Here is a 14298-nt window from a genome sequence, read left to right as displayed (position 1 = left end):
GTTTTAGGGCGTTTAAAGGCTTTTTGCAATGCTGGCTGAAATGTAACAATAGGAATGAACAGACTGCAGTTTCTGTTTGAATGTTTCTTGTTAGGAGTCTGTTTTTGTAGCAGAAAACAAATATTCTCCATCAACTCCACTGGCAGCTTTATCTCTCTGTAATACACAGGCAAGACATATTACACTGAAACAGCATCCAAAGGCCAATTCAAGGATAACACACACACCAGATGCTCAATTTTAGGGTTTATTTCATCTGCTAACATTCATTCTTGATCTAGACAAAACAATTTTGATGATTTTTAATTCAATTTTTCTTGTGGAAGAAAAGAAAAAACATTTTAACACTTTTTGTAAGATGTCATAAATAAATATATAAAGCTTTAAGTGTTACTTGGCTCAAGTTAAAATTTGCCTTTTATTTTTTGTTTTATTTTTAAGTTCCTGAAGTGGGGGAAAAAAGTGCAAACCATACATATTCAGCTCAATGGAATGACTCCAGCCACAATCACTTTCAGAGAAGCTGAATCTGTTTGATCTACAGTATGGAGGATGGAAGGTAGGTGGGGAACAGCTGTATTTTTTTACCCTCAGTCACACAACTCCTAGAAGAACTGAGTTCCTTGGTAGGTAAAGCACACAAAAAAGAGGAGAGGAAGAAGAAGAAAATCCTGCCTGCATTGCCCCTTCTGTGCAGATTGTGCAGCAGAGAGGAAAGAAGAGACAATATAAGCAAAGCCTCAGATGAAAAGAAATTACAATGGAAAATAAAATCAGATACCAATGGAGATGGAGAAAAATCCTGTGGCTATTGTGTGTTTGCCTGGCAGACTACACATAAACACAGAGGAAGTTCACATTGAGAGAGGGTGGGGATTTTTGTCTTGTCCTTATGAAAAAAAAAGATTAAAAGGGGCAATAAAAATAAGTTAAATCATATTCCAATATGTACAAAACAAATCATGCTCAGTAAACCATTTGAATATAAAATTATTCATTATAGTACAACTCTCTCAATCCAGTCTGCAGAACTGACACCTGGGGGAAAACAGGAAGGGGGAGTTGTGGGGCTTTGAGGAGACAGACTCATTTGCAAATCTTGTTTTTTTCAGCTTGCATGGCTAAGAATTAGAGAAAACTGCCTGCAGCTGGGATGACACAGGCTTTAACACCCACTGCTTATCTGGGCTGCACTCACCTTGGCAGAACTCCTGTGGCTGGGGCAAAACAGCCACGGAGAGCTGGGACTGTGCACAGGCATGAGCTCTGCTGCATCCTGGTTTACCTGAGCTGCTGCTCACTGACCTGTGCTATAAAGGCTTGGCTCTACTCCTGATCAGGCAGAGAATCCTGTGTTCACTTCTGCCTCTGGAACATGATCTGCTAAGATTAGTGAAAACAAGAACAAAAAGAGAACACAGCCAGTCCTGTGACTTGAATCCAGCAGGTAGTGCCAGTTGTATTCCAAGCTATAGCCCTGGGAATACAACATTTAGCATAGTTTGGGTGGTGAATTCCTGCAGCATTACCCTTTTTTTGTGACGTTTGGAAAATTCTGTGGGACAGGAGGGGTTCTGAGTAACACCACCAGTAAGAAGCTAGAGATGCTTTAACCCCAGGATATGAATCTGGGCCAGGCCCTGTGCTGTAATGTTAATCATTACCTCCTGTAGCTGTCCAGTGATCTCTATGAAGTGACTTGATGGGCTCAGAATTGAAAACTTCCTAATTGTCTGTAGTGCCACCGTGGTGTCCTCCTACCTCGCTCACACTCTCTGCAACTGCAGCTCTTTCGTGCTCCAACAGGACAGTCCTGGGAGAGAGGATACAAAAATTGTTGGGATCTTCCTTATGCTGCTTCCATTGCCATCCCAGTTTTGTAAGGGACTATGGAGTGCAAAAACATCAACCTGAAGTGCTTCTTTTATTCCAAAATGTTGGGCATGAAGGGAGAAATTCAGACAAGCCAGAAATTCACACTGATCCTTTGATGAAGTAATTTTTTTTTTTTATGATTTTGAATCCTGTGATAGTCTGGGTTGGCAACCTTACCAGTCAATCCTGCATTTTGTGACCCAGGCGGGGTACAAGACGGCACCTGACTGCCTGGAAAATTTTGGAGAAGGCAAACTCCTTCAAGAGAGCTAGCTGGGACGAGGCGAATCAGCAATAAAAAGTTTTCTTCAGCAACAACACCCACCAAGCAGTGAAGTTTACACTGTTTAGGTGACTAAAAGCAAAGAAGATCTTCTTAGCACTGCAGCACGTCTTGGCTTTTCCACCTGCCAGAGCAGGAATGGAGTCTGCTCAGAAATCCCCACTCCCCATCCCCTTCTGTGGGTGTACAGGGTCAGCACAGTGCAAGATTGCAGAGCCCAGGGGCCATCCATCATCTGTGCCCTGGTACCCGAGAGCTGCCTGCCCGAACTGCTCGCTCACACTAACACTGTTCGCTGCACAAGCCCTCAGAAACATCTCACACAGCCCCAGCTTCCGTGGAGGCTTTCCAGGGGGTAACCCCGTGGGATGGATAAGCACCCAACTAAGTAAAACCTGAATTCAGGGGGACCTGCCTCACCAAGTCCCCAAGAGACAGGTCGCAGTCGTGCACCTGCCCTCAGCACTCCAGCGCTCACCTGACCTGACCTGGGTCATGATGCATTGACAACCCCCTGAAGAAACACTTCTTGGAGTGAAGATGATCTTGATGTGCCTGTAAGTCACGGGAAAAACATTTTGGAAGAAAGGGGCAGATATTGAACAAGAATGTACTATCTGGCCACTACTTCTGCCGGAGTGCCTTAAAGCTGTTGGTCTCCATTAATTTTAAAACTACACACACATTTTCCATGTTATTGTAGCATCAAATTATCAATCCTAAAAATAAAAGAAATAGTACCACTTCAAACTGTGGTACATATAAACCACAAAAAACTACATTCACATTATGTTAAAAAAGTTCCCTTGAACCCACTAAAGGAGGAAGGTAGTGCCAGGTACATCCTGCAACCTGTGCTCTGGCACACAGCACTTAGAATAAATTAATTCATGGCCTACAGCCATGACTGGATCAGCACAACAGCCAGGGTGAGGGATGGCTTTTGGGCCATTCTCTTCCTTATTTAGGATCTGTTTCAAAATGCCCTATACTTTTATACTTTGGAGTACCTTCTTAAGAGTCTATAAATTTGTTATTCCCAATGTACAGGTGGAGAAACTGAGGCATGTGTTGGGTGCAGGATTTAAACCTAGAAAATTCTGCCTCAGTGCTCAAGTGAGGTTAGCCCTCCTTTTGTGGGTTGAAGTAAAACTGTTAACAAGACAGTTTTCAATATAGTTTCATTTCTTTTGCTTGTTACTGCGATATATTACAAAGAAAATGTTGGAACAAGGTCTTCTACTGACATGCTTTTAAGGTCAGAGGCTGCCTCTGATTCAGACAACCCTGCAGACAGATCCATTAACATCCAGCTGGTTACTCAGAGCCTGCAGCACAGAAAGAGCTCAGGCAGACACGGCCTAATCACGACACAGTCCCGACAGTGCCATGTGAACAGGGACGAGCTGCAGTAACCACTTGTGCGTTATGGATCCGTCACGCAGGACGCACAGCGAAACGCCTTTGGGCAAAGCTGGGAACTGTGCACATAAACAGTTGCTTTTTATATCTTGTGTATTGGTTTTGTGGGTAAACAGCCTGTAAAACTGCATTTTTAAAATACAAATGTTTTCTTTAGTTACAGCAACACATAAAAGCGCTGGGAACTAGCAGACATAGCTTCTCCCAGTCTTGGAATCAAGAGATGAGCAAATGGGAGTTGTAATACCTTCTGCCCCCAAGCCAACCACCAAATACTACTTCATTTTGTTTCCCAATTTTCACCTAGGAGGAAACAGGGGTCTTAAAGACATCGACACCACCAGCACATTCTGGTACCAGCTGAAGGCGTGAGTAACAACGTCCCACTGTGCCTGCAGACAGGCAAGCATGTGCTTGAGCACTTTGCAGCAGCAGGATGCAGACCTGACCAAAATCCATCTGAAATCAATAGGAAAGACATCCTTTGACTTTGGTAGACTTTGGCTCAGAGCTGTAACAGGGCTGCAATTGAGCCCAAAGTGCTGTTTGTATTTTCTGTTCTCAAGTTTTCGGTCGTCTTTACTCTTCTGGAGAAGAACATCTCCAAAAGTAAGGTGTATCCCCCAGGGTGTGCACAGAAGAACAAAGCCCCTCTTTTGCAAAATTCAGTCTGAATTTGAAACTGTTGGAAACAGTGTACAGAGGCAGAGAGAGAATTAAAATACAAACCAAGCAGCACATCAGTGGATTTGTGTGATGGGAAAGGGATGCTGTAAAAATGACATGTTAAAGTTGAATGCATCAGCTCTCTGCCTCTCCTCCAGTGATTTCAATGCCATATTTGATTTGCAGTTAACATGGCCTTTGAAAATCAAATCATATTCCATTTGGTTCAGAGTTTACCCTAAACAATAGCTGGTTCAGGTCTTACAGGCTGAGCAATAACAGGGTGAGACATGAACCAGGCAAAAACTACTTCATTTCCATGCTTTCAACCAAAGAGAGAAGTGCTTGCAACAGCAAAAAAATAAGCCATACTTTAATTTGGTGAGTGGGAAGAGGAATTAGAGAAGTCATTGTTGTTCTATGACTCAAAAGTCAGTAAGCAGAACCTGGTTAGACTGTCCCCACACTGGAGGATTAAACTTACATGAGCCTCTAAAAAACAGCATTGAAAGAGAAAGAGTTCTGCTTTGAGAGTGGTCTGAGACTAAAAAAACATTATCCATGATTCTCCTTTCCAGTTTTATGAACACAGCTTGTTCATTTAAAGTAAGAGCTGCAGAACAGGCACCCTGCCAAAAGACAATGTGCACTGTGTCATAATTAATTCAGACCCATAGTCAGAAATTTTCACAGCTCTGGAAGAGAGCTCCATCCTGTTCCCACTTAAATCAGTTCTACTGACTTCACTGGAAGCAAGCTGATGCCCATTATCTCTTGATAAAAGCAAGTAAAAATAACTGTAAAAATACAGATAGGGTACATCTGTATGCTTATTCTGGGTCAGTATTTCACATAGCAACAAACAAAACAAAATCACGCCCTCGTCATGTTCCCATTAATGATTGATCATTTGCAGGGTCTTCCTGGAACCTTGTTGTGCAGATTTATGAGGGAGTGTTTAATTTCATCTTCCTTTTCCTCAGTATGCAGGATAGGGTTTTCATGTGCTGTTAACACATAATACTGATGACGGCATGAGCAGCACTGGTGTAGGGTGACAGGATGGTATGTGAGTGCATGTTTGAGCCCATGTGGAATTTCGTTGGCTTTTATCTTGTTTTGGGACCCGTCTGGGAAACAAATCTGGGAGCTCTGTGCATGAATTCTCTATTATTATTGGGAGGAAGTTGCATATGTACATGTGATACCAGTGCAACGTATCAAAACCACTGTGCTAAGTACATATCCCAGGCCATAGTCAATTTGCTTTAATGTTTCTCATCCTCTAGCTATTTTTCTTCTTCTTTTGTTTTTATGGTGCTCTACGTTCTGGCAGTGGCTGCCAGCTGACACACTGTGACTGCCTGTGTGCTCAGATCAGCCCGACAGGAGACACATCCTCAACTCAGCCACCATTATCAGTTACAAACAACACAGTTCCTATCCCGCCTCCCACACAAAAGAAAACCTCAGTTTCCTTGTTTTTAAATTATGTGTCTTTATATCATTATGCTCAGGGAATAAATAGATTTTTAAAAATCCTACTTCTGCCATTTGTGTTTGAATTGTGAGGATAAGAAACATTCTTCTGTATTTGGCCTTACAAGTGGGTAACTGCATTTGTGCATTTTTTACCTCTGCATTAGAATGTTGACCCTTTTTTTTATTTTTATGTATTTATTGTTTTTTTTAAGAATCTCATCGGTCTTGTAAGAAACAGTAAAAAGACCCTATGCTTAAGGAAGCAATCTATCTTCTGTTTTACAGACTTGCTTTTAAATAAAATATTTTTTTGTTGTTTTTGTAATTTTACTTCCACGATCTCTTATATGGAAACCCTAGAATATCATTAATATAAAAGTCTGCCTAGGCTACCACTTCTCTATAATATGGCTCATGTAGTCCTCAGTGGGCAAACGTCCTTGCTCTTCGGTCTCTTCCTTGGGAAGTGCTTCATTGGACCGGTGAAGAAGCCTCTCTTCCCGGTTCTTTATCCTCTGCTCCATCCTCTCCAGCTGCCGTTTGTACTGGTAGCGCTGCTGGAAGAGGTCCTTTGCATAGTCATAGAGCTGCATGTCCAAGTCATTGAGCTCCTCGATCCTGCGGATAGTGTCATTGTCCACCTCCACCCCTCCTGCCCTGGTGCTGTTGTACTGCATGAAGGGCCGGATGAATTTCAGGTTAAAAGTTCTCTCAAACAGGTACTGAGTCTTTCTCTGGAACTCTGTCAGGCCGAAGAAGGCCATGTCTTTGAGGTTTTTTTTTGCGCTCTCCAGCAGGATCTGTGCTCGCTTGTTCTCTGGGATGAAGGACATGTTGTAGCAGCCCACCAAGCTCAAGTCAGCCAACATCCTCACTTGGCGGTTGTTGGCCAAGTTATAGGGGCAATCCATGAACTCCTGCAGTGTGCAGCCCGACCAGTCTGTGCCTTCATAGCACGATGGCAGCTCTTCAGGAGTTGGTGTCCTGCCATCACACATGTGCAAGGAGGTCTTCCAAGTGGCTCCTCGTTGGACGTGACGCCATTCGCTGAGGTAACGAGATACGGGGTCTCTCAGCAGCGTGATGTAGTAAAATTTTCTACAAGAGGAAGAGAAAATAGAATAAATATTCTGCTAGTAATAAGAACGATGCTTGGCAAGCAGAAATCTGGTGCAGACAGCAAAAAAAGTTGAGTAAATCAACATCACAATATCCTTTCCGCCGTATTCTTGGATTATTTTCTTTCAATATCTCATGTGAAGGAGGCTGTGCAACATTAGACCCATGTTTCCGTCTCTCACAGCCCCACATTTTAGCCTTGCCAAGTAATAACACTTTCACCAGGACGACATCCACTTCCAGCAACAGACTGCAATGTTAGAACAAATCATCAGGAGTGAACCAATCTACCACCTTCAGAGAACAACTGTGACTCCAGGGACTGCCTGGCCTTTCACACCAACCACCACGTGCCCTCTGCATCAGCCAGGACTTGCTCCACAGTACAGCCCCAGCAGCCCATCTGTTTATGAGCTGGGCCTATCACTTTCACTTCATGCAGATGCTGACCAGGACACCTACTGCTTGATTGATCTGCTGCCGAGCTGCAATCGGGGAGTCTGCAGTGAGTAGCAGGACAACACCACAGGAAAATAAGTGAAAAACAATGGGAAATCAGGAATGCAATATGCTTTGCAGAAAGAGAAGGCTAAGCTGACAATGAGCAATAGCAGCAATAATTTATTCCCATTTCAGCCAACCTGATATCAAATCAAGCAAACTTTAGATACACTTTTGACATATGAGACTAAAAAGAAAGAAAAAGCAAGACAATCAGGAAGAACACACATAGTGACATGGGGCATTCCTGCTGTTCCAAGTATAATGCAGCCCCCAACAATACAAACTGTCCCTAGAACTGAAAACATGACAGCTGTACAGAGACCCTCCGGCTTCAGCCCACCTTGAGCCTGGAAAAAGTTCTGGGATTGACAGTGGTGGCAGTCTGCAACAGCCCTCTCCAGACATAGGGAAATGGGTCTCTTCTTCTCTAACTACCAGTAGCTCGGGACTAAGGAGTCTCTGTGCATTTCTAGAATGAGGAAATACCTCTACTTGCTAAGGCTGGCAGGGAATTAAACCCACACGTGGGTGCAGGGGGCTGTGTGACACCTTGCTTTGGCAGGTAATGCACACATGCTGCTGGAAATGTTTCATGTGGGGTGGTGGAGGATCTACCTCCCCATCAGGAGTGCATCTTTGGAATGCTGCTCTGGCTCACTGCCCTGCCAGCATGGCTTGGGAACACTGGATGTGATGGCCATTGCGAGGCCACTGCACAGTTTCTTGAGGTAAAGAAAAAGTAAAAGTATCCTGCTTTGGCTAGTTTTAAACCACCCATGTTTTCCTAGCACGTTCAGTATTATTCTTCCTAATAGTAGCCTAAATTACTGCAATAAAAGCAATTTAATTAAAAAAAAAACACATCAAAGTCATTGCCCAGGAAGTCTGATATTAATGAATGCTTGCTTTCCCAATTTATTACTAACTTGCAGAAGGGTTGTTCCAAAGCAGTCAGTTTTGGTCTTTCCAACAATGGCAATGGATGTCCATTCTGGCTCCAATTCCTCTCCTCCTCCTGCCTTCAGAACCAGGGCTGGTAAAAACATTTGCTGTTTTTGGAAACTTTTCCATCTCTCTTCATAGCAAAAGTATCAGTCTGTCTAGTAATACTGCCCAGTACTGTCTGTGTACAGGGAGAGGGGAGAAAGAAGGGGAGCAGAGTACAAAAGAGAAACACTTTCCTTAAATCTACCTCTTTTCCATTCCTTTGCCTTGCAGCCTGTAACGATTGCACTACCCTGACTGTGAGGCAGCTGTGATTTATACAGTCTGAGCTAAGAAACCTCTAACAGATGGGGATAAAATATGACAGTGGAAGGAAAAGGAAGGCAGTGATGAACGCCAGATGTTCAAGTGACAGACATTGATGCTAAACACTACCAGCAGTTTTTGACTTGGGAACTGCAGTGGACTTTTTATTTACACCAATGTAATCCAAAGGTTGCATTTATCCTGAGCAGGCTGAAGCCCATCATTATTTCGTGGCTTACAGAAGCAACTACAAGGTTCACCTAAGATTAGGGACTCATTTGTGAGGTATCCAAAGACACAGGAGGAGCTGATTCCTGTCCAAACCTGCTGTCTGTACAAGTATGGATAGGGAAAAAAGGAAGAATTAGCATCTGCATTTGGTAGACAGGGGAACCACAAACATTAATAAGCCAAATATACAATAATAAATATGTTATTATAAATTATAAATATAATAAATTCAAATGGGTGTTTGTGGCAGAGCTGGCACAAAACTGATTCCTGTAAGCCTGAGTCCAGCTTCTGTTCTCTCTGTCTCTGTTTAAATTTTAGGAGTTGATTAGTAAATCAGGTTAATAAATATCATGCAAAGCTTCAGGAGTCCACTGAAACAGAGACAGCTTGAACAGGACATGGATTGAAAAAGCTTAAGGAGCAAGTATTTCTTTCTTCACACCTGCACTGTAAGAGTTCCTACCTTAGTTGAGGCGATACACTAGTAAATATTTTACCATGAGTGATCTCTCTCAAAGATTCATCTCAGAAAACACAGGAAAATAGGTTACATTTTTTGAAATTTTACTGAACTCTTTCCAGCTCTGTCACACAGAAAATGCTTGAAGGAAGGAGCTTGCCCCCTAACACAGAAATCAAATTTATCTTTGGAAACTGGAATACAGGCACTGGAACCAGGCCCCTGGAGGTACTTCAGGAAGCTGCCCAGTGGGGTATAAATAAAATTAAAAAAACCTCAACAAACAAACGCAAACAGAGACTTCAAAGCAAAAGAATAGTTTAAACTGTGTAAGTTGAGACCCACCATTGACACAGTGGAAGTTTCGCTCTCAAACTTGTATTTAGCTTTCTGGAAGGATCTTAGTTTCTGAGGTACAGATTCCCTCAGCTTTCAGGCAAGTGAACAGCTCATCTTCAGGAAGACTGGGACCTCAGGAGCCAGAGATGTGCCACTTAGATGTCAGATGGATGACCATGGAAGTATGCACACAGGGCACTTAAGAGGCTGAAGTTTCCATTCCCAAAGTGCAGTACTTGGGGATTGCTTTTAAGTTTAGAGAAAAGGTAGGTAACTCTAAAGCATCATCTATTAGCAGTGTTATTAGAACCATGAGAAGGTCAGGGGAACTCTGTGCCAGTGTGGCTGAGAACATGTGGTTCATGAGGAAGCACAGGCCAGTTTGGCCATGCAGTGCTAAGTCTCACTGGCCTTTCTGGACTGAACAAGCCTGAGCAAGAAAAATAGACATTCGGGTTAGTAAGATACTTTTGTTTTTCCTCCCACATGGAGTGGGGCAGAACCTCATGAATGCTTGGTTGTGATCCCCAAGGGGACAAAGACAAGTAGAAGCTGAAGTCACACCTCTGCTTTTTCTTGCATCACCGTTCCTGGCAGCCCCAACAAGAAAATCCACCTGAAGCTCCCTGAGGTACTTGCAGAGTTGCAACCTGGACCTGCACGCAAGCAGCACAGTTTTGTACAAGGAAAGAATCTCTAGTGTATCTATTAAATAGAATAGAATTAAAGAATGTTTTTGATAAACAACCCTGTATTAGAATTGAAGTTTCAGGAAGAACAAAATCCAATATTAGAAAGGAAGGGCAATCTTGTGGTTGTAGTGCACAAATGAATTCAGGAAACCTCAGTTTAAGTGCCCCTTCTGTCAAAATTAGCCTGTGTGTCCCAGACAAATCTCTCTCTCTGCCCCTGTTTCCCATGTGCGAAGGGCTCACAATGTTTCCTTTGTCTGTTTTGGAAATTCAAAACATAACATCTTTTGGAGCAGGAGCCGTCTCCTTCCCTGATTATGCAAAGCCCCTGTTTCAGCAGGGATGGAGGTCAGAGGACAATAGTTAACTGAAGGCATATTTTCATGACACAGGCGTCAGAGGCACTGCTGCCCCACAGGATTCCCATCCAGATTTCTCCTTCCCACTCTCACAGGGCAGCACAAAGCAGCCTTAGTATTGCCAGCAGAGGTATTTTGCAGGGCCGTGCTGCAAATGCAGCCCCTGAGCAGCCCTGGGTTAAAAATAACCCTTTCTTTTGTGGCTGAAGCCCCCTTTTAGTAATATTCTGTCTTAGTTCCTGTAAGCAGGTTCCTCAGCTAATGAAGGGAAAATGCAACCCTTCTTCCTCTAAAAAAACAATTCCTTCTCTTTTGCTAACAACCAGTCAACATAATTCTGATAAAATGACAGATTCTAAATATGATGCTATTATCTCTCTTCATTTCCATGCTTTCCTACACTCTGATACACTTTTCTTACTTCTCACTGCTGGTCTCTAAAATCTGCCAAGAACTGCTTATTTGACTGTGTAATCCCCTATTCTTTGCTATGCTTAAATGCTTCCCTCCCACACAGCCAAAATATCTCATTTTTTTTTTATTTCTACAGGTTCTTCACTGAGCTTTCAAGCATCCCTCACAGGAAAAGCAAAATCTGTAACAAGTCCTTCTTGACTACTGTGATGGCCTTCCACCAGATAAAGAAAAAATACGGATAGCCACTTCCAACCATAAATGCTTCATCTGCCTGCCAGGAGGGGGAAGGGTAAGGAAGCTGCATAGGTCAACTTCAACCAAGTAATCCCAAATTCTCAAAGCAACATGCCCCCAGGCTATAATTTTTCTCCCGATAAAGAATTAAAAAAAATGTTAAAAAGTCTTTCTCTATCCTTGCTGAATTAACTGAACAGGGTGTCCGCCAGCTTGCAGGAATGAGGAATACTGTTTTGTTTAAAAGAAGTAGTAGTACCAAATTTGTGGCTGATTTGAGGCATCCTTGTAAGCCAAGCCCATGTATTACACACTCCTCAAATCATCCGAGAGGGTCCTTATTCCATTCCTACTGGCTCACTGTAAATAGTTTATCACTGAAACAACCAGGGATTTTGCCTCCCACCAGTGAAATTCAGATGTGCACCTTCCCTGCCCTCAGTCTGCAGGGACTGAGGGAGGAAGAACCAGAGCACTCAGCATCCCCCCTGCGACCACCTAAACCCTCACCTGACAGAGACACTGAAGGAGACTGCCAGGTAAGGGTTATTTCCACTGAAAACAGTGTATCTTTAAGGAACAGGTCCAGCAAGGTAAGTCAGGTGTCTCTAATGACAGACGAGCTGAGAATGTGGCAGATGAAAGGTTACAAAGAATTTATATTCTCATTATAAAGTCATACTAAATGTTACCTACAAATAACAGATGTACGAAAAACTGTTTTCCCCTTCTGCACAGAGAATAACCTTCTGCGACAGTGGGAAACTCTGGGATGCAGAACCCCCTCCAGCCAACCCCATCACCTGGTTCAGTAAAAGCTGCTTCCTGGCTTATTCACCAGCAGTGCATCAAAGCCATCCTTACCATTTTTAAAGCCCAACCTTGGGAAGACTCCACATAATTCCCTTTTCCCTCTACAGTCAGATTTCTTGCATAACAAACACATTCTCAGTTAGAGATTGGAATTTAATATATGTACAATGATTACTTCCTTTGGTAGCAAATAGCCCTAATTTTCCTGAGTCTATTTCCTCTCATCTGGTGTTCATTTACACTCTTCCTGCATTTCACACACAATAAACTCTTCATTCCTTTAAAACTCATAGAAACAGAAAGAAAACCCCAAACAAACAAATAAACAAAATAAACACATCTTTTCTGTCCCCTGCATTTAAAATAAAGGTTGCAACACAAAGCCCCCAAAGCCAAGAAACTGAATAGCAAACCCGATCCTCCAGCTCTCAGCCTGGGTAAACACCTACACCGAGGATCTTCTTTGCCAGGAAAGGAGAAGGGTGTCAGTGCTTGCCTTGGGGGCTGGGTTTGTTTTACACAGTTGTGTTTGTTTTGCCTGATGGTTTCTGCATTTGGGACTTGGCTGTATTAAAATATAGGATGTCTGGAAAGGTAACAACCAACCCTTACATAGGCTCTGCTCACCCTCCAGATCCTCACTCAGGGACTCGTCCCAGGGTCTGATTTCACCACGGGCCATTCCTGGGGCAGTGGTGCCAGGGCTGTGCTGTTGACAGCCCACCGAGAGCCACCCCAAACAACCCTCGGGCTACTCCAGGAGTCAGAGGCAGAGGAGAAGAGCCACGCCTCTCTTTCCCCCCATGTGTTTCATGAAATGTGGAGGATTTTGAACACTCTGAAATCCTGGTGAGACAGCTTTTCATCATCCCATGACAGTCACACTGCAAGTGCCAGCCCAGGCCATGGAGCTCCTCTGTGTGTATCTGTGTGCACCAAATGCCACATCCGTGTGCAAGGGCACTAGGAGCCATAACAGAGGCTGACAGTGAAAGATGAGACAAAACAGCAAGCAGCAACTCAGGCATTTCACAAGAGGAACACCCACCTCCCCATCCACTCAAAACAATCTTAAACAAAAGCTCCCTTCTGGTGTTCACAAGCCACACATGGGCTGAGTCACGGCTTAAAAACACCAGAGAGAGTCAAACAAAACTGCAAGGGCCTTCTCCAGCCTGGTGGTGAAGAGACCTGCAGATGTGAAACCAAGGAAGAGGTCCATCTATGTGCTCGATCCAGTCACCCACAGCAATGCAGCTTTGATTTTGGAACCTGTAGGAGTGGTAATGCCGTGTGTCTGCACACACGGTGGCTGCAGCGCAGTGTGAGGTGTCTCTAAAGCTGACCTACAAAGAAAGGCAGGTCTGCAAAGCAATAGTTAGAAGAGTATTGCATCTATACTCCTGTTACATAGAAATTCCTTCTGAATTATACAGGCAAAGGCAGCAGAGCTGGAGTGGAGACACAAAGGATGTAAGCCAGCCACAAGGGCAGATGGGTGGAACGTGGTTTGTCAGAAGGCTGGGAGGGGACACGGAGCCTTGGTGCCCACCTTGGGAGTGGCAGTATGGTCCAGGCTATTCCACACTGATTGGATACATATGGTAATACCAGGGAAGGTTTCATGCCTGGAATCAAATGCATCAAGACAGGTATGGCTCATTCCCTTGAAGCCATCAGAAATGGACACTTTCAGGACCATCATTTCCATGAATGAAATGAGGGTGCACTTTTATCTCAGATGCCAATGTTCATCCTACACTGTTACACACTCAGCCCTAGTTCAGACTTTTTAGCAATGTACCCAGGAAACAAGTGTGGTCCTATCACCCTCGTGTCTCATGCCTCTTTTATATCCAATTAACAAAACAGAAACAGACCTCGAGTTTTAACAGCATCTCTGCTTTTCATAAAAACTGCGCTGCTGTGTAAGCACAAGAATTTCCTGTTGCACTGTCTCTTTGCAAACAAGTTAATCTAAAAAAAGACACACGGCATGCTCTGAACCTTAGGAGTGAACCGCCAGTTCATTTTTCAAAATGACAGATGTGATGAAAATTGGCCAAAGGCTTGGAAAAAAAAAAGTGGGGGTCAGGGTGAGGGGAGCAGATGGGGGCGGAGAGGAAGGCATTCCAAAGCCCTCTGGAG

At 43.6% G+C, this 14298-nt stretch overlaps 1 protein-coding gene across 1 annotated transcript in view; it reads right to left on the bottom strand.

Annotated features, from left to right (window-relative positions):
- Nucleotides 1–231: 231 nt before the first annotated feature.
- Nucleotides 232–14298, bottom strand: part of HS6ST1 (heparan sulfate 6-O-sulfotransferase 1) — a 102467-nt gene continuing 88400 nt past the window's right edge. The window contains exon 3 of the mRNA XM_017826175.1: nucleotides 232–6826. Coding sequence (XP_017681664.1) covers nucleotides 6118–6826 — 709 coding nt within the window. The 3' untranslated portion in view covers nucleotides 232–6117. The remainder of the gene's footprint in view (nucleotides 6827–14298) is intronic.

This window comes from Lepidothrix coronata, unplaced genomic scaffold (genome assembly GCF_001604755.1).
Source record: "Lepidothrix coronata isolate B3197 unplaced genomic scaffold, Lepidothrix_coronata-1.0 Scaffold125, whole genome shotgun sequence".
NCBI classification, from domain to species: Eukaryota; Metazoa; Chordata; class Aves; order Passeriformes; family Pipridae; genus Lepidothrix; species Lepidothrix coronata.
The sequence above is the reverse complement of the archived record's forward strand: the minus strand, read 5'-3'. Positions and strand labels throughout refer to the sequence as shown.